This window comes from Amblyraja radiata, chromosome 30, assembly GCF_010909765.2.
Source record: "Amblyraja radiata isolate CabotCenter1 chromosome 30, sAmbRad1.1.pri, whole genome shotgun sequence".
Classification (NCBI taxonomy): domain Eukaryota; kingdom Metazoa; phylum Chordata; class Chondrichthyes; order Rajiformes; family Rajidae; genus Amblyraja; species Amblyraja radiata.
In genome coordinates, this window is record NC_045985.1 from 16712330 (window position 1) to 16732985 (window position 20656).

General features: G+C 45.3%; 2 protein-coding genes across 2 annotated transcripts in view; one reads left to right on the plus strand and one right to left on the minus strand.

The window, feature by feature from the left end:
• The window catches only part of LOC116989973 (stonustoxin subunit alpha-like), a 224785-nt gene that overhangs the window by 65554 nt on the left and 138575 nt on the right, over positions 1–20656 (minus strand). The gene's annotated exons all lie outside the window — the stretch shown is intronic.
• On the plus strand, positions 6124–17745 carry LOC116989975 (stonustoxin subunit alpha-like). Its single transcript, XM_033047529.1, is given in 6 exon segments — positions 6124–6211; positions 8386–9023; positions 9025–10399; positions 10676–10872; positions 16635–16900; positions 17625–17745. Coding segments are annotated over 6 exon segments (2685 nt in total).

Here is a 20656-nt window from a genome sequence, read left to right on the forward strand (position 1 = left end):
TGATTGGTTGTTCCGTGTTTCTGGGAAAACTCAGACCAAACTGCCCTTCTCCATTCCAGTCTAGAACGAGGAACCCACTACAACTCTTGAAGTTCAGAATGTCCTTTCTCTGCAGGTATTGCTGCTGGCATTGGAGTCAACTCTAGTATTTGCTCCAGGCATCTCGGTACATCAGGGCACCCAGTGCAAGGCTTGTGGTCAGTCCAGTGAGGTTCTGGCTCTGTACTCAGCATTGACTGTGCCCAGTGAGACCATGTGTCCCGTCACCAACGCTGCAATCCCCTTACAACTGCAGACGGTCGCTTCCTTGATCGGTGAGTGAAACAGATTCACACCCCAGAGAGACTCAAGAAACTAAACATGCAGGAATCTTGAGCAAAAGAAGCATTGGAGCAACTCACTGTAGGAGGGTCCCGACCCGAAATGTCGTCTGTCCATTTCCCTCCACAGATGCTGCCTGTTCCTCCAGCACTTTGTGTTCTGCTCATGTCTCAGGCTATCTGTACAGTGCGGGAGTGTATTCAGCTCTGAGTGTGTTGGTTTTATGAATGCTAATGGCAGGGGTTCATCCTGACCACAGCACTAACAATGGACCCTCGCCTCGGTGTACAGTAAATTCACACATTGACAACGTGATCAGAACATTGCACCATAATTAGCTGCACATTTCTGAACATAAAATAGATAAAAACAGATTTTGAAGGTGTGTTCCGTTTTATATCAGCAAATAGCAGGCCTGTGAACACCGAGGATACATGTTATATTTAGCTTGAAAAAGGGACCTGACCCCAAACGTCACCTATTTATGTTCTTCGGAGATACTGCCTGACCAGCTTAGCTACTCCAGCACTGTGTCTTTTTTAAAAAAATGTTCCAGCATCTGTAGTTCCTTTGTGTCTACCTTGTATATTTTGCTTCAGCTGATTTTATGTTGCTTTTGCGATCCCAAAAAGCCACCAGTTAAAACACGGGCCTGCATTGATCTCGGTCTTGTTGTTTCAGATGGAGGTTTCCTGTTGAACAACAATTTACCCATACAGACGTTATGTTTAGTTTGAAGAAGGATCCCGACCCCAAACATCACATATTTATGTTCTGGAGATACTGCCTGTCCCACCTAGTTACTCCAGTGCTTTGTGTCTCTTTTTGCAAGCCAGCAACTGCAGTTCCTTGTGCCTCCAGTAAAGCATGGAACTTGAATGATTACTATAGCTGTGAAGGGTAATTGTGCCCATGCAACTCTGCCATTAGCTTGCTGTATCTCCCACTGTACATCACACAATCTGCACTCATTTAGCACTTTTGTGGTCTGATGCTCATGATCGGTTGTTCTGTGTTTCTGGGAAATCTAAGACTGAAACTGCAAAAATATTTGCCCTTCTCCATTCCAGCCTAGAATGAGGAACCCACTGCAATCCTTGAACAAGTTCAAAATATGCTTTCTCTGCAGATATCGCAGCTGGCATTGGTCAACTCTAGTATTTGCTCCAGGCATCTCGGTACATCAGAGCACCCAGTGCAAGGCTTGTGGTGATTCCAGTGAGGTTCTGGCTCTGTACCCAGCTCTGACTGTGCCCAGTGAGACCATTCTTCCCGTCGCCAACGCTGCAATCCCCTTACAACTGCAGACGGTCGCTTCCTTGATCGATGAGTGAACCAGATTCATGAACAAGAGAGACTCAAGAAACTAAATATGCAGGAATCTTGAGCAAAAGCACTTTGTGTTCTGCTCATAGTATATCAGGGTGTGTATCCAGCTATGTATGTGGTGATTTTCTGAGTGCTAAAGGCAGGGGTTCATCCTGACCACAGCACTGATAGTGCACTACAGTGTAGTCATTCCACACAGTGACAACGTGATCAGAACATTGCACCATAATTACCTGCACATTTCTGAACATAAAATAGATAAAAACAGATTTTGAAGGTGTGTTCCGTTTTATATCAGCAAATAGCAGGCCTGTGAACACCGAGGATACATGTTATATTTAGCTTGAAAAAGGGACCTGACCCCAAACGTCACCTATTTATGTTCTTCGGAGATACTGCCTGACCAGTTTAGCTACTCCAGCACTGTGTCTTTTTTTTTTTTTAATGTTCCAGCATCTGTAGTTCCTTTGTGTCTACCTTGTATATTTTGCTTCAGCTGATTTTATGTTGCTTTTGCGATCCCAAAAAGCCACCAGTTAGAACACGGGCCTGCATTGATCTCGGTCTTGTTGTTTCAGATGGAGGTTTCCTGTTGAACAACAATTTATCCATGCAGACGTTATGTTTAGTTTGAAGAAGGATCCCGACCCCAAACATCACATATTTATGTTCTGGAGATACTGCCTGACCCACCTAGTTACTCCAGCGCTTTGTGTTCCTTTTTGCAAGCCAGCAACTGCAGTTCCTTGTGCCTCCAGTGAAGCATGGAACTTGAATGATTACTATAGCTGTGAAGGGCAATTGTGCCCATGCAACTCTGCCATTAGCTTGCTGTATCTCCCACTGTACATCACACAAACTGCCCTCATTTTGCACTTTTGTGGTCTGATGCTCATGATCGGTTGTTCTGTGTTTCTGGGAAAACTAAGACTGAAACTGCAAAAATATTTGCCCTTCTCCATTCCAGCCTAGAATGAGGAACCCACTGCAATCCTTGAACAAGTTCAAAATATGCTTTCTCTGCAGATATCGCAGCTGGCATTGGTCAACTCTAGTATTTGCTCCAGGCATCTCGGTACATCAGAGCATCCAGTGCAAGGCTTGTGGTCATTCCAGTGAGGTTAATTTAATGTTCCAGCATCTGTAGTTCCTTTGTGTCTACCTTGTATATTTTGCTTCAGCTGATTTTATGTTGCTTTTGCGATCCCAAAAAGCCACCAGTTAGAACATGGGCCTGCATTGATCTCGGTCTTGTTTTTCAGATGGAGGCTTCCTGTTAAACAACAATTTACCCATGCAGATGTCTTGGACAAACATGAGAGCCCCGTGGACACACTCGGTAGCCCAGAGCAACAGGTGGAATGGAGTTACAAGAGGTTCATGCCTGCAGACTTTAGTGGGCGGGTGATTTTCTTTATTTAAAATATAAACTTTATTCAGAATAAATAATATATACAGAGCAGAAATTGTGAAAAACTCTATACAGTAATTTCACAGTTAGTGTATTTGCAGCTAGCTTTAAAGAAGTCACCTTTACCACGAGTGTATTATCGTGTAAATACCTGGAGTATTATCCCTTCCCTTGGTTCGGGGGTGTCTCCAGCAGATTGTGACCTCCCCCCTGTGCCCCAAAGCAGACAGATCCTAGACTGTGGTCCTCCCCCACAGAGCCTTGCCGTTGGCCTCACTGAGCTTCAGTGTGTGCCTCAGCAGCACGTAATCCTACAGTCTGGAATGGCCCAGTCAGCAACATTCCCTGATGGAAATCTCGTGGTGCTGGGAGGTCAAAAGATTTTGTGCAGACCAGAGTGTCTTTCACCGAGTTGATGATTTTCCACTAGCACTTCAATGTGTCAGTGGGTACATCTCATGAATCAGAGTCCTCTGTTATGGGGCTGTTAGGGATGAACTGTGACAAGGTGCCCTTGCATCAGAATCTGAAATCACTCTCTGCGACGAGGTGGGCAATTGTCTCCTCTCCGCAACAGCCGTCCTGAGGGCTGTAGGATCAGATATTCTGTGCTGACCAGTGCAGATCACTTCACTTTCTATCCAATCTCTGTCCCTCCTAACACCCACATAATGTCCCAGGATATCTCTTCTTCATCCTCGCCATGGATCATACCTTTCCTATTGTGTGGTGAGCAAACTTCAGACCATAGTACGGAGGTCATGTGGCGATGAGGATGTATTGACTCTGCAATATAATACAGAGAGACTGAGTGAGTGAATGGACAAATGGAATTTAATATGGGGAAGTGTTTCATCATGCACTTGGCTAAGAGGAAACTGGTGAGTTTCGATTCTGTGACTGAAATGGAAACCTGGTCAGGGAGGTTCAGAGAGACTTCGTGTGAGGGGAACATGTAGTTTTGGAACAACAAGTTCACAAGTTATAGTAGAATTAGGCTATTCGGCCCATCGAGTCTATGCCATTCAATCATGGCAGATTTCTGCCTCCTAATCAAATTTTCCTGTGTTCTCATCACCCTTGACACTCGTTCTAATCAAGAGTTTGTCTATCTCTGCCTTAAAAATATCCGCCTTACCCTCCACAGCCCTCCTTGGCAATGAGTTCCACAGATTAACTACCGCCTGACTAAAGAAGTTCCTCCTCACCTCCTTTCTAAAAGAATGTCCTTTAATTCTGAGGCTATGACCTCTGGTCCGAGACCAATCCTTTCCACATCCACTCTACCTATGCCTTTCATTATTCTGTATGTTTCAATGAGGTCCCCCCTCAACCTTTTAAAGTCAAGCGAGTAGAGGCGCATTGCTGTCAAACGCTCATCATATGCTAACTCACATTCCTGGAATACTTGTAAATCTTCTCTGGACCCACTCCAGAGTCAGCACATTCTTTCTCAGATATGGGGCCCAGATTTGATCACAGTACTCCAAATGCAGCCTGACCAGCGCCTGATAGAGCCTCAGCATTACATCACTCGGGGTCATGAGAGGAAAGTGAGGCTGGCGAAAGGACGGCAATTGGCACGGAGGATGGGGAAGTTGTTTTGGGTAGAATACCACTTCTGTGGGTAACTGGGACTGGATCTGAGGAGATGCAATACCAGCTGGCATGTGGGAAGTCCGCAGGTCGGGGGCAATGGATGGATCTCAGGGACAAGATCAGCTGGAGAGTCTTTTACGCTGCTGTTCCAAATGCACAAGAAGGTTCAATGCACGAGATGCACATCTCACTGTAATAGGGTCAGCATAACTGATCCCATTGTTTATAAAGACACAGATATAATGATCTTAGTGTATGTAAAGAGAGAGCTATTGATTTCACTGTACCTACCTTTGTTGGGCAATTTGAGAAAGCATTCTGATCAGTGGGAAAGGAACTGGGAATAAAGAGTTAAGGAGCCTGGCAAAGAAGCATTAATACCCAACACACACTTCCTACTTCAAATTAGGTATTTATATCCAAGTGTGGCTCTGTCTGCACACCCGTCCACAGTCCAAACCATCTAGTGTAGATGGGCCTTGTGAGTGGACAGATAGAACATAGAACAGTACAGCACAGCAACAGGCCCTTTGGCCCACAATGTCTGTGCCAAACATAATGCCAAAACCAACTCTTTTCTGCCTGCACATAATCCATATCCATGTGCATCTCTAAAAGTCTCAAATGCCAGTATTGTATCTGCCTCTGTCCCCACCCCTGGCAATGCATTCCAGGCAACCACCACCCTCTGTGCAAAAAAACTTTGTTACAGGTCCCTTTAAACTTGGCCCCCTCACCCTAAAGCTATGCCCTCTAGCATTTGATATTTCCATTGTTAGAAATAGCTTCTGATTGTCTTACCCTATTAGAAGATTGGAGGAGGTGCAAGTGAACGTCTGCCTAACCTAAAAGGACTGTCAGGGTCCCTGGACAGAGTCGAGAGAGGAGCTTTCGGGGCAGGTGTTTCATTTCCTGCGGTTGCAGGGGAAGGTACCTGGGGAGGTGGTTTGGGTGGGAATTCGTCTGTAACTCATTTTCATCTGGCCCACAGCTAACAATGGCCTGTTTCCTTTACTTTTTTGCATATCTTTCATTCATTTGTTCTATATCATTGTCTATATCTCTAGTTTCCCTTTCCCCTGACTCTCAGTCTGAAGAAGGACCTGAAACATCACCTATTCCTTTTCTCCTGAGATGCTGTCAGAACTGCTGAGTTACTCCAGGTTTCTGTGTCTATTATTCTGGCAAACCTTCTCTCCTTCTCTGCACCTTCCCTAAAGCATCCCTACGATTCCTGCATTGGTACGACCAGAACTGTATCCAATTCTCCAAATGCAGCCTAACCAAAGATCTGCAGTCACAGAGGATTTAGTGAACTAATAAAGGTGAGGTTTTATTGATTGTGAGCTGTCTTTCAGATATCCATCTCCAGAGTGTGCTGACTGGATTCAGCTGGTCATGTTTTATTCCTCTTTCTGTTTCAGATCACTGACATTTCCTGAGTCTCCACATCTGGTTTAGTGATGAGTGATCTCTTGCAACTGTCCGCTCTGGGTCGCCCTTTCCAGTTGGGAATGCTGTACGATTGCCGATCAGACAGTCTGTTCCCAGGTACTGGAATGTTATTACATGAATCAGAGGTGGTCAATGCAGAGCCATGGGTTCAGGTGACCAATCTCACGTTGGTGACCACAACTCTGTTTCAGTGCCGTTTTGCAATGGGATAAGCATAGTGTGTGAATTAGGTGAAACAATAAGGCTGATTTTTATATAATTGCGACTTGTTTTGGGAAGTCAAACCAGGGCAGAATCCACACAGTGAATGGTGAAACCCTTGGGAATGTTGGAGAATGGAGATCTAGCAGTACATAGTTCCCTGAAACTGGCATCAAGGTGGTCAAGACAGCTTTTGGTCCATTCATTTTCATCAACCAAGGTATTGAGTATAGGAGTTGGGATGTTGTTACAGTTGTACAATACGTTGGTGAGACCATATTTGGAGTATAGTGTTCAGCTTTGGTCACCCTGCTACAGGAAGGATGTCATTAAGCTGGAAAGAGTGCAGAGAAAATTTACAACTTTGTTGCCAGCACCTGAGGGCCTGAACTATGGGGAGAGGTTGGGCAGGCTATGAGTCTGAGGGGTAATCTTATAGGCATGTATAAAATCATCAGAAGAGATAGGATGAATGCATGGACGCAAAGTAGGAGAATCAAGAACCAGGGGACATGTGTGAGGGGGTAAGATTTAATAGGAACTTGAGGGGCACCTTTTTCCATTCAGAGGGTGGTGGGTGCATGGAACGAGCTGCTAGAGAGGTAGCAACAGCATTTAAAAGATACTTTGACAGATACATGAATTACACATAGTCTTATGGGCCTTAACACTGGGACTAGCTTAGGTGGGGTATGTTTGTCAGGCCAAGTTGGGCTGAAGGGCCAACTGCTGACTGTATGACTCTATGAACCTATATATAGGCATCACCTGGCATAAAGTAGACTGGGGAGCAGCTACTTGCAGGTTAGTGGACATCTGGTAAATAGGAGTCATTCAGGCCAAAGTGTTCTCATGAAGCGGAAAAGTAACAACACTAATTCCACTGGACCCAGGACATCAAGGTGTAATGAAGGTTGAATATAGGAGATTGTATGATAGGAATTGTAATTAATTTATTAGCCAAGTATGTAAAAACATACAAGCAATTTGATTTGTGATAGTCATACCAAAAATAAAAAGCAACAAGGCATACAACTACATAAAAAATAATAATTTAAACAACCACCACAGCACACTGTGATGGAAGGCAATAGCTGTATTAGCTTCTTCCCTCCTTTTCTCCCGCGGTCAGGGCAGTCGAACCATCCGCAGTCGGGGTGATCGAAGCTCCCGCAATCAGGGCAATCGAAGCTCCCGCAATCAGGGCAATCGAAGCTCCTGGTCGATCCCTAACCAAGGGACTGCAAGCTCCACGATGTAAAGTCCGCAGGCTCCCGCGGTTGGAGTTCCCGAAGTCGATTCCCAGTAAAGGGACCGCCAGCTCCATGATGTTTGGCCGCAGTGCGGACGGATACGATACGGAAAAATTTGCATCTCCGTCAAGGAAAGAGATAAAAAAAGCTTCCCCCCCCCCCCTCTTCGTATAATGCAAAACTAAAGATTACTAAAACATACATTTTACAACAGACTAAACAACAAACGAAGAAAAGGACGAGACACACTATTGGTGAGGATACCATCGTACGGCGCCACCTGGTGGATAACTTGCAATTCTAAAGAAATAGAGAACTTAAACATGGTTGAGGGAGGGATGTGGGATGAACTTCAAAAATAATCAGGAAAACAAAGTAGGCGAAGGGAATACTAAGTATTACTGGGAGACAAGGTTAAGGAAAATGCCAAAGAATGTTAGGTTATATAAAGGACAGGAGAGTAACCAGATAAAAAATAGGGCCCATTAAACTAAAAACTGTTTATGGAGTTAGAAAAAACAGAAGCAGTCCGTATTCACCAATGAAAAGTACATGGCTGTAAAAATTGGTTAATCTGGCATCTTAATAAATAAAAGGTCTACGTCATTTTGTTATGAGAGAGAATGTCTCAGTGTGCTTAACAGTGGATAGATCTCATGGCAAGTTGATGTTTTGCAAATGACAATGGGAGACCAGGGAGGAGAGAGCTAGGGGGCCAGGCAGAGATCAGAGGTGAAGTGCCAGCCTCAGCGGGTGTTGGACAATATTCAGGCTTCCCTCAAGTTTACAGTGTTGATCACTTTTTTAATTCTGTAGGCATCACCCTGTGGGACTTGCAGACACTGCAGAACAACCTTGATCGTCGTGACCAGCCCAGCACTGAGTTTCACATCATTGCGTCAGACTCCATGGAGAAGAAAGCCACTGCCCTCAATGTGTCAGCATCACTGAAAGCAAGTTTCCTGGGTGGGTTAGTGGAGGTGAAAGGGTCGGCAAAATATCTCAGTGACATAAAGAAATCTAAGCAACAAGCACGAGTTACCCTTCACTACAAAGCAACAACCAGGTTTGAACAACTGACGATGAGTCACTTAGGGAGACAGAATATTACCTACCCGAGTGTGTTTGATGAGGGCTCAGCCACCCATGTCATTACGGCAGTGTTGTATGGGGCCCAGGCCTTCTTTGTGTTTGATCAAGTGGCTTCTTCAGCAGAGAACATACAGAATATTCAGGGCAACATGGAGGTGATGATTAAATGTCTTCTTAAGATTGCGATCGAGGGAGAGGCCTCCATAGAAATGACAGAAGAACAGAGCTCTCAGTCCGAGAAGTATAGCTGCACCTTTTACGGGGACTTCTCACTGAAGAACAATCCCACCACCTACCGAGATGCCATCAATATCTACGCAACACTCCCACGCCTGCTGGGCCCAGGTGGAGAACATTCAGTGCCCTGTCACAGTCTGGCTCTATCCTCTCAATAAACTGGACACCAAAGCTGCTCAGTTGGTGAGGGAGATCAGCGTGGGACTGGTCAATCGCTGCCAGCGTGTCCTGGAACAGCTCAGTGAGGCTGTAATGAGGTGCAATGACCTGATGAAAGACAGTGTCGCAGTTCAGTTTCCCGAGATCGGGGACAGGATACTTCAATTCCGAGAGATGTGTCTGCAGTACAAACTGTTTTTCCAAGGGACCTTAGCCAGAGTTTTGCCGTCCATTCGGGGCGGTGGGAAGGAGGAAGGGTTGCTGACGGACATACTGAAGAACAGGGAGCAGTCACTGTTTACACACCAAGCACTGACCGCATGGCTGGATGACAAGGATTGGGAGATGATGGTTGTGGGACTTTGTCTCAGGATAATGAAAGACATACCTGTTGTGAAATCAAGGAGAGAGTTGCATGAAGTGTTGATGGGTCCAGTAACAGACTACGTGGTCTGCTTCACATTCACAACACTGCATCAGGAGGATTTCTACCTGACGGAGGCAATCAACTACCTCCAATCTCTCACAGCAGAGAAAATGCAGATGCCACCTCCTGCTGATGGAGCCTGTACAACACAACACAACGAGCCCTGGTTTCACTCATTGGCTATAACTCAGAAGATGAAGAAACGGTCCAAATTGTTCCTGGATTTTGCCACAGCCAACAGTGGGAACGGGAGAGTAAAATTCCTTGTTGGATCCGCACAGGATGACAGTAACGTGGGTGCGTCTATTTACCTTTACGGGGGAGGGGGTGTGAGGAGCCGATGCTTTGAAACCCCGTCTCAGCCTGAGAGACCAACAGCGAGTGGGACAACACACGACAGTGTGACGCTGCAGTTAGAGCCACCCACATGTGGTTCTGATGAGATTGTGGGCTACAAGGTAGAGTATCGAGGTAGCCAGCAGGAGAAATGGATAATACTAGATACACCTGACATATCCCACTCCTTCAGGATATCTGGGTTGGAGCCACACCAGGAATATCACATCCGATACAGAGCAGTGACCAAGGTAGGGGTCAGCAAGGCCAGTGAGATCTACAAGGTCTCCACCCATCCGACAAGTCCACCTGGTAAACCGGTCTTCCAGGATCAGTCACCCAACCCATCACTGTCCTGGGACGGACCAAGTCAGATTGGAGCTGATGTTGAAATTAATCAGTACAGGATTGAATATAGAGAAGAACCATCAGTTAAGTCCAACACGGAAGGTGGATTATGGGAGCACGTTCAGACAACAGACACACAATGCTACTATAATTTAGAGGGACTGAAATCCGAGACAGTCTACAGAGTCCGAGTGTCAGCTGATTGTGGAGAAGCAGGTTCCAGTGCCGCAAGTGAGGAGGTTTCAATTAAAACAGAAAATGCACGAAACAGAAAGGCTCTGAAATTTCTCAGCAAAGATCAATTAGTAACCAACGGAAGCCCTTCCATTTACAAGCTGAACTTCAGTCTGAAGGAGTGTCTTGACCCAAAACTTCACCCATTCCTTCTCTCCAGAGATGCTGCCTGTCCCAATGAATTCCAGCAGCATTTTCTTACTGCCTTTATGAAGGGGCAATCTCCTAACGGTGTACGCATTGTGGAATGCTCCTTCGGAAAACCCACCACAGCAAACAAGATGAAGACAATTATGATTATGGGACCAACTGGGTCAGGAAAGACAACCCTCATCAATGGGATGATCAACTACATCTTGGGTGTGGAATGGGAGGACAACTTCAGATACCAGTTAATACAGGAAGAGACAGGAAATTCCCAGGATGAGAGTCTGGCCCACACATTCACAACCTACTATCTCCATCATCAGGTAGGATTTCACATTGATTACTCTCTGACTATCATTGACGCACCAGGATTCAGAAGCAAAGATCTGTGTTGGCGAGATGAAGAGGTCATTTTTCACACCTGCAAGTTCTTGACTTTCCCACATGGTGATCAGATCGATGCCATCTGTTTTGTTGTTCAAGCCACCCTGCCTTGTCTAACTGAGGCACATAAACTTACCTTTGATAACATTCTTCGTCGTTCTAGCAAAGATATTGCAGAGAACTTTCAATTAATGGTAAAGTAAAAGTAAAGTAAATTTATTTATATAGCACATTTAAATCAACTTGCGTTGAAACCAAAGTGCTTTACATAGAAAAAAAAATTAAGCTAATAATTATAGCTTAATAATTAAATTAAAAAAAAAAAATTAGCTAATAATAATTCGCAGATGTACGTAGTCCCCCTGTTCTGGAAGCCTTTAAAAAAGCTAATTTACCCTGGCTCAAAGACAAAAATTATATGCCAGCACACTTCAAGTTTAACAATTCAGTCATTTTTGCCCAGCGTCCAACCTCTGGAAACTCTAGCGAGGGGAGATCCGATGACAGTGGGGAAGAAGCTGCAATGTTCTGGAAAATGCGAGAAAATAGTATGAAGAAGTTCTTCTCAGCTCAATGGGCACAATAGAAACAAGGAGCTTACGTTTGACCGGAGAGGCTCTGATGGAACGTAAGCAGCAGGAGGCTGTAGTGTGGGACGTTCAAACTCAGATCCTAACATTGTCCATATTGCAGGTTGAAGAGAAATTAAAACAGGCTATGAGCGAAAACTACACCGAGCTGGATGGTTTACGGGGAAACTTTAGTCTGTCCTCAGAAATTTGGCTTAAGCAATCACGAAATTGAACAGTACAGGTTTGACCATGAAACGATAAAAGAAGATGACCTACCATGACCTACCTGGTATAAAAAGGATCAAGGGGAGAAGATGACCCAGCAGAAAGTCATGGAGTCAATTGTGCGTCACTTGAGCAGGGGTTTGCTGAGGTGGGGAACACAGTGCTGGAGCTCTGTGTTCTCAGTTATTTATTTTTAATTACTTTACAAAAAATTTGAAATACCTGTTTTCGCTCCTTCAATCCATGCTATTGTGTGTAGATTAATGATGAATAAATGAATTTAATCAATTTAACAATAAGGCTTTCTGAATGCACTGTATGTTAACCCATTCATTCCTGGTATTATTCTCGTAAACCTCCTCTGGACCCTCTCCAGCTTCGGATATGAGGCCCAAAATTGCTCACAATACTCCAAATGCGGTCTGACACCCCAGCGGTAGGATTTTTGATTTCTCTAACTTCAAGTAACCCTTGCTTTCCCTCTCTCCATCCCTCCCCCTTTCCCAGTTCTCCCACCAGTCTGACTGTTCCCGATTACATTGTATCTGTTTGCTTTGTTGTCACCTTCCCCAAGCTAACAATGATCTATTCAGTGTGATGAAGGGTCTCGACACGAAACGTCACCCATTCCTCCTCTTCAGAGATGCTGCCTGTCCCGCTGAATTACTCCAGGTTTTTTGGTATACCTTCAGTGTAAACCAGCTTCTGCAGCTCCTTCCTACACAGAGGAGAGGTATTCATTTCAGACTTTGTGTATATCTTGTATTTCCACATAGAGATGTTTCCCTAATAAGTCTAGCGGAATCAAGGGATATGGGACGAAGGCAGACACGGATTACTGATTGTGGATGATCAGCCATGATCACAATGAATGGCGGTGCTGGCTCGAAGGTCGAAATGGCCTCCACCTGCACCTATTTTCTACATTTCTAACCTTTTACTGGTTGCTTTGGACCTGTCCTTAATATTGTCTGCCAGTGATTCTTTTGTGTCCCTCTTTGCACTTATAATCAAATTTTAATTACTGCTCTATACCTCTAACACTAGAAGCATTCAGCCTGGGTGGTACGGTGTCACAGCGGTAGAGTTGCTGTCTCTCAGTGCCAGAGACCCGGGTTCGGTCTTGACTACGGGTGCTGTCTGTACGAAGCTTGTACCTTCTCCCAGTGACCTGTGTGGGATTTCTCCAGGATCTCCAGTTTCCACCCACACTCCAAAGGCGTGCAGGTTTGTAGGTTAATTGGCTTAGTATAATTGTAAATTGTCCCTAGTGTGTGTGGGATAGCGTTAGTGTGCGGGGATCGCTGGTCGGCGCAGTCTCGGTGAGCCGAAGGGCCTGTTTCCCTGCTGCATCTCTAAACTAAAACTAACCATCTTGTGGTTTCACATGGATTGGTCCCCAATGGGTCTTATCCCTTTACTGGATAAACATAAAATGCTTTGGACCTGTTCTGAATCTTGTCTACCAGTATTACATTGTATTGTTCTTTGCACTTGTAATCAATTTTTAATTTCCACTCTATACTTCTAATACAATTTTACCCCCTATTCCTTCTATATACTTCCCCATTTTGATTCAATTCTTAATAACTTTTCTCTTCCAAAACCAATAGGATAAATGGCAAACATCGATAGTGTGACAACAATTCTATCTCACTTGAACCAGACCATTATTTTTTCTGAAGATACAAAGAATCCACCGGGTGGCGGCAGCAATGGCTGCCTCGCCAACAGTGTGTCTGTCCTTTCCTGCTTTGTGTTTTAATTGTATGTTAAATGTATGTTTTTAGTGTTCTTTAGTTTGTTTTATGTGGGGGGGAGTTGGGGAAACTTATTTTAATCTCTTACCTCGACGGAGATGCGATTTTGTTCCGCATCGTATCTCTGTCCGCAGTGCCGTCTAACATCGAGGAGTTGGAGGCCTTTGCTGGAAACCGATTTTGAGAGCTCCAACCGCGGTCGCCTTCAGGATTTTAACATCGCGAAGCCTACGATCCCGTTACCAGGGATCAACCTTCAACCGTGGGTGTTTGTGGACTTAACATAACGGAGCTCACGGTCTCTGGTCAGAGACCGACTTTGGGAACTCCAAGCCGCAGGAGCTTTGACTGCCCGGACGCGGGGGATTCGACCGCCAGCTGCGGGAGCTACGATTGTTCTAATTGCGAATGGTTCGATTGCCCGGACCGGACCGCGGGAGAATAAAGAGGAAGTAGATTAGACTTTTTTTGCCTTCCATCACAGTGAGGGATGTGGAATCTGATGTGGTGGCCATTTATGATGACTTTTATGTAGTTGTGTGTCTTGTTGCTTTTTTTTCGTATGTGTGTATGGTAATTCTGTATTAATTGGTACATGTGACAATAAAGACCTTTGAAACCTTTGAATACTTGCAGATGCTGTATTTTTGCTTAGAACAAAGTGTTGGGATTAATTCAAAGGGTCAGGCAGCATCGCTGGAAGACATGGATAGGCGACGTTTCAGGTTGGGACCCTTCTTCAGACTAATGTAGTAGGGGACAGAAAGCTGGAAATAAAGTGGGGGGGGGGGGTCTACTTGACAGGCTTTGTCCTGCCCCATCTCTTCAGCTTTCTCCCGCCTATTTTGAAACGTCACCTGTCCACATTATACAGAAATGTTGCTTGAACTGCTGAGTTACTCCTGTACTTTGTGTTCTATGCATTATCCTTTCAGAAATAAACTGCAACTTTCCAATGGACTATTGTTTCAGATGATGCGTCATTGCTTCCGCATTTAAAAGCATGTATGCCTGGTTGACATTGTATTGCAATTAATATATGGCTTATTCCAACAGAAACTAATTTTTGAATTAAACATCATAGATGCACTTGGATTAATAATTTGTGTATGTGTAAACTTTGACGATTTGTTGGGAAATCAGATTCTTGTTCTGGGAGAATTGAGTAGTCACCGGAAGCCACAAATCAAGGTTCCCTCAACTCCCTGGTTAACTCGTCACTTCCCACAAAACCACCCCCTCCCCAGGTACCTTCCCCTGCATTGCAGTAGATGCAGTACCTGTCCCTGTACCACCTCCCTCAAATCTGTCTAGGGAACTCGACAGTCCTTTCAGGTGAGACAGAGGTTCATTTGGACCTCCTCCACACTGATCTGTTGTATCCGCTGTTCAAGATGTGGACTCTTAAACATCGGCGAGCCAATATGTAGACTAGGCGATCATTTCGCTGAACACCTCAGTCTGCCTGGACCTAACTGATCTCCCAGTTGCTAAACACTTTAATTCTCCTTCCCATTCTCACACTGACATTTCTGTCCTAGGCTTCCTCCATTTTTATAGTGAGGCTAAAAGCAAATTGGAAGAACATCTCAAATTTTGCTTGGGTTTCTCTAACTTCATTTCTCTAACTTCTCTAACATCAGGCAACTCCTGCATTTCCTCTCTCCACCCCCCCCCCCCCCCCCCAAATTGCACCAGCTTCTCGTTCTCACTCAACAAACAGCTAACAATGGCCTGTTTCCTTTATCGTCATTACTTTTTTTTGCATATCTTTCATTCATTGTTCTATATCTCTCTTCATCACCATCTATATCTCTCGTTTCCTTTTTCCCTAACTCTGTCTGAAGAAGCGTCTCAACCCGAAGCATCACCCGTTCCTTCTCTCTAGCGATGCTGCCTGTCGCGCTGAGTTACTCCAGCTTTTTGTGTCTACTCTCTCTTGCGTATTGATCAGGATATCTGAAAACTGGGAGGCAGAATAACATGTGTGTTTCCATCTGGGAATATCCGTGAGGAAAATGTGACAAAGAGAGGGCAACAGAGATAGAAGAGCAAGAAAAGAAGGGGGAAATGTTGTTGGAAGAGAGAAGGGGAGGAGGTATTTGGACAGAAAGAGAGGGAGACGCTGCAGAGAAAAGGAAGAATGAGCGAGAGCCAGCTGAGCAATGGGAGAGGGATTTGGGAAAGAGAATAGTGTTGGTGAGCAGGAAAGAAGGAGAGGTGACAAGAGGGGGAGGGGTGACAGAAAGGGGGCAGAGTCATCAGAGAGGAAAGCTAAGGTGATTAGGAGAGGTGAGCGGTGTTGGAATAACGGAGAGAGGTCCCGCTCCGCTGGAAACAATCTTTGGCGACGATGCCGCCGCATTCGGTTTGTGACCGTCCAACCCACTCTCGTCACGTGACTGGGCTTCGCTCTATGATCTTTGGCTTCAACGGCCCCACCCCCCTCCTCCCGCTCGCCACGTGACGGGGGGACAGCAAGGGAGGCCGCTCCGTCCCACCATCGTCACGTGATGGGCGGGGCTGCAACTGAGGTCGCTCCGACCAACTAACCCCAGTCACGTGATGGGCGGGGCTGCAACGGCCGCGCCGCGAGCTGCAAGTGGCCAACAGTCACCGACGTCATTGAGTGTGAAGAAGCGTCGCCGCCGGTAACTAACGTGGCCCCTCCTCCATCTGCCCCCTCACTCACTCACTCACTGTCCACAACTCTACCCTCTCACATCGTCGTGCGTGACGGGGACTTTGTTCTCAACGGCCGCCCGACTTGGCGGGAAGAGGCAGCGCGCGGGGACGCAATGGGGGGGTGAAGGTGACAACCGCAAGGTGCTCGCTCCAGCTTTCGACGCCCGTTAACCTCCCGCCGACCCAACTATCGACGCCCGTTAACATTCTGCTCCTCCTCGACGCCCGTTAACCTCCCGCCGACCCAACTATCGACGCCCGTTCGCTCACACCTTCTCAAATGTCGACGCCCATCAACCGCGCGGTCGAACTGTTGCCGGCCCTTCTCACCCGTACATTCACATTCAATCAATTGTTCAACGCCCGTTAACCGCCCCCCCCCCCCCCCAACTTAACTGTCGACGCTCGGCCGCTCATTAACGAACCCCGACTGTCAACGCTCGCTCCCGGGCGGCCCAGACCAGCGCGTTCCCGGCCCAGACCAGCGCGTTCCCGGCCCAGACCAGCGCGTTCCCGGCCCAGACCAGCGCGTTCCCGGCCCAGACCAGCGCGTTCCCGGCCCAGACCAGCGCGTTCCCGGCCCAGACCAGCGCGTTCCCGGCCCAGACCAGCGCGTTCCCGGCCCAGACCAGCGCGTTCCCGGCCCAGACCAGCGCGTTCCCGGCCCAGACCAGCGCGTTCCCGGCCCAGACCAGCGCGTTCCCGGCCCAGACCAACTGTCAACGGTCGCTCCAGCATCTTTGGCAGCCCCGCCCATCACGTGACGAGCGTGGGGCGGGGTGGCCGTTGCTGTTCCCCGGCCATCACGTGACTGGGGTTGGTTGGTCGGAGCGACCTCCCTTGCTGTCCCCCCGTCACGTCACGAGCGGGAGGAGGGCGTGGGGCCGTTGAAGCCCCACCATGTGACGAGGGTGGTGTCGGACGGTCACGAAGCAAATGCGGCGCACCGTCACTGTCCCCCGTCACGTGGCGACCCCGGGAGAGTCCGTTGCTCCCCCCCCCCCCCCCCCCCAAATGCCGAGCGGGGTTGGGTTGGTCGGTCAAGTCCCTCCCTCCCTCGCAGCGGTCGGGCTGGTCAAATGCTGCGGGGACGGGAGCGACCCCCTTCCCTCTCACTGTGCCGGTCACGTGCCGCGGGGGTCGGACTGGTCTCGTGTGAGCGGAGCGGGCCGTTGCTGCCCCCTCGCCCCGTCACCTGGTGAGCGGGAGCCGGGCCGCTCGATCGCATAAAGCCGTCGTGGGCGTCACGAAGATAGACTATAGGATCCTGTTCAACGCCATCGCAAAGCGGGTCAAGTCTGTTCCTGGACAGTTGATCCATCTGGATCAAACCTGTGCTGCACCTGGGAGGAAAATCTCAGGCAGCCTGGCTCTGCTCACGGATACCATTGACTACGTGCAGGACAGAGGACCCTAACCCTAACCCTAACCCTAACCCTGCCTGGTCAGCTGGGACCAGGAGATGGCTTTCGTCAGCATTTTGCAGAAGTACATGATGGACATCCTCTCCAATTTGGGGGTTGTGCAGGGGATCAGGAACGAGATCCAACTGCTCTACACTGATGGATAGCTTCCCTATCATATCTGGAGTCAGGCATAGTAGCCCACTCACATTTTTTTCTCACAGAGAGTGGTGAGTGTGTGGAACTCTCTGCCTCAGAGGGCAGTGGAGGCCGGTTCTCTGGGTGCTTTCAAGAGAGAGCTAGATAGGGCTCTTAAAAATAGCGGAGTTAGGGGATATGGGGAGAAGGCAGGAACGGGGTACTGATTGGGGATGATCAGCCATGATCACATTGACTGGCGGTTATGGCTCGAAGGGCCGAATGGCCTACTCCTGCGTCTATTGTCTATTGTCTATTGTCTATCTTGTTTGTGTGCTTTATAGACCCATTTGCCAAACCATCGGGAAAGACTAGAGCATATCATTACTGACACTGCCAGTGGGGGCACTCGGGTCAAAACCTCCCTGCACATGGATGATGCTGCCGTCTTTTGATCGGATCCACAGTCGGTCCGCAGAGTGATCAGCATCTGTTGAGTCGGCTTCGGGAAAATAACCGCTTCTAATAGCACATACAGCAGAGGAACTTGCCCTTTAACCCACAATGTCCTTGTTTTTTTTTTTGTTTTTTTTTAAAATTTATTTATTAGAAGTAGACATATTATACAATGTAGTTACATATTATAGTAAAAAAAAAAACTTTTCATATACATCAGTCATACATTATTTAATTTAATTTTCCATTATCAATTACTTCTTCTAGTATTTTTATTTTTTATAGAAAGCGAGAAAAAGAGAGGGTAGAAAGTTACAAATAAAAAAGAAAGCAAAAAACACAACAGAAAAACAAGGGAGGTGGAATGGGTTACCTGTAATACATCAATGGAGATAGGTTCGTAGGTTATAAAGTATAGAGTATAGTTTTTCATCTGTTCCTGAGTTCAAGTTTCAGCTGGGTCCTCGTGCTGTGCCAATCTATCCCTTCAGATAGTTAATGAATGGAGCCCAAATTTTATGGAAAAGATCTTGTTTGTCCATTAAGACAAGTCTAATTCTTTCTAAGTATAGGGTCTCCGACATTTCCGTAATCCACATTTTGATTGTGGGGGTTGTAGGGCCTTTCCAAAATTTTAATATTAATTTTTTTCCGGTTATTATACTGTAATTGAGGAAGTTTCTTTGGTTTGTTGTGAGTGTTAAGCTTTGTTCTGATATTCCAAGTATTATTAATTTTGTGTCTGGGTCCAGTTTTGTATTAATAACTTCTGAAGTTATTTCAAAAATATCTGTCCAGAAATGTTTAAGTTTTATACAGTTTGCAAACGTATGTGTTAAATTAGCCTCTAAATGTAGACATTTATCACAAATAGGAGAGATTTGTGGGAAGATTCTATTTAGTTTTATTTTAGAGAAGTGTAGTCTATGTAAGACCTTGAATTGTATTAAAGTATGTCTGGCATTTAATGAACATTGATGTATTTGTTGTAAACTTTCGTCCCACATATCTTTCGTGATAGGATGACCTATTTCAATTTCCCATTTGTATCTATGTGGTTCGGTCGGTGGTACCTCGTTATTTAGTAGGGTGTTATAAATATAAGCTATTAGTTTTTCAGTATTAGGATGCTTGTTCAGACACTCATCAAGAATTTCTGATTCCCTATTCCTGTAAACTTGTGTATTAGATTTAACATAATCTCTAATTTGTAGATATCTGAAAAAATTATTTGAGTGCAGTCCATAATTCAGTTGTAACTCTTGAAATGAAAGAAAAGTACCTTTCCCATAAAGATGTCCTATATTTTTGATTCCATGATTTTTCCATTGTGTGAAACCTTTGTCCATAAAGGATGATTTGAACAAAGGATTATTTACAATGGGAAGGCAGAGTGGTATATTATTCAATTTTAAATCTTTTTTTATTTGTTTCCAAATTCGTATTCCACTATGTATTATGGGGTTTTCTTTATAGGTTTTTTTGTGCTGTTTTGTGGGGGCAAATATGATCGGTCCAATTTCAAAAGGTAGACAGTCTTCCTTTTCCATCATTAGCCAATCTGGTTGTTGGTCCATTTCTTCCAGCCAAAAATTCATGTTTTTAATATGGACTGCCCAAAAATAAAATAAGAAATTTGGCAAAGCCAGACCTCCATTTATCTTTGATTTACATAAATGTTTTTTACTTATTCTATGATTCTTATAATCCCAGACAAAACTTGTAACAATGGAGTCGACTTTTTTGAAAAAGGTTTTTGGGATATATATCGGAATTAATTGAAGTAGGTACAGTAGTTGCGGTAAAAAAATCATTTTTATAGCATTAATTCTCCCAAGCATTGAAATGGGGAGTGTTTTCCAGTATTGAATATTCTTATGTAGTTTATTCAGTAAGGGTGGGAAATTTAGTTTAAATAAAGAGGTATATGTCTTAGTTACCCAGATTCCTAAGTATTTAAATTTATCTTTAACTATTTTAAAAGGGGATTGTTGTATTGTATGTAAATTGAATTTTGTTATTGGCATGATTTCGCTTTTATTCCAATTGATTCTATATCCCGAAAACTGACCAAATTGAGTTATTAGATTTAATAGGTTTGGAATACTAGTTTCTAATTTTGTAATATATATTAGTATATCATCTGCATATAAGGAGATTTTATTCCTTGTGTCTCTAGTATTGTATCCAAATATTCCTGGATGGTTTCTAACGCTTTCTGCTAGGGGTTCGATTGCAAGAGCAAATAATAGTGGGGATAGTGAGCATCCTTGTCTACAGCCTCTAGAGAGATTAAATTTAGTTGATAACATTTTGTTTGTTAATATTCTAGCTGTTGGGTTAGAATATAACAATTTAACCCATGTACAGTACTTCTCTCCTAGTTGAAATTTTTCCATCACCGAAAATAAATATGGCCATTCTACCTGCTCAAATGCTTTTTCAGCATCTAACGAGATAATTGCTAGCTCTGCGTTGGGGATT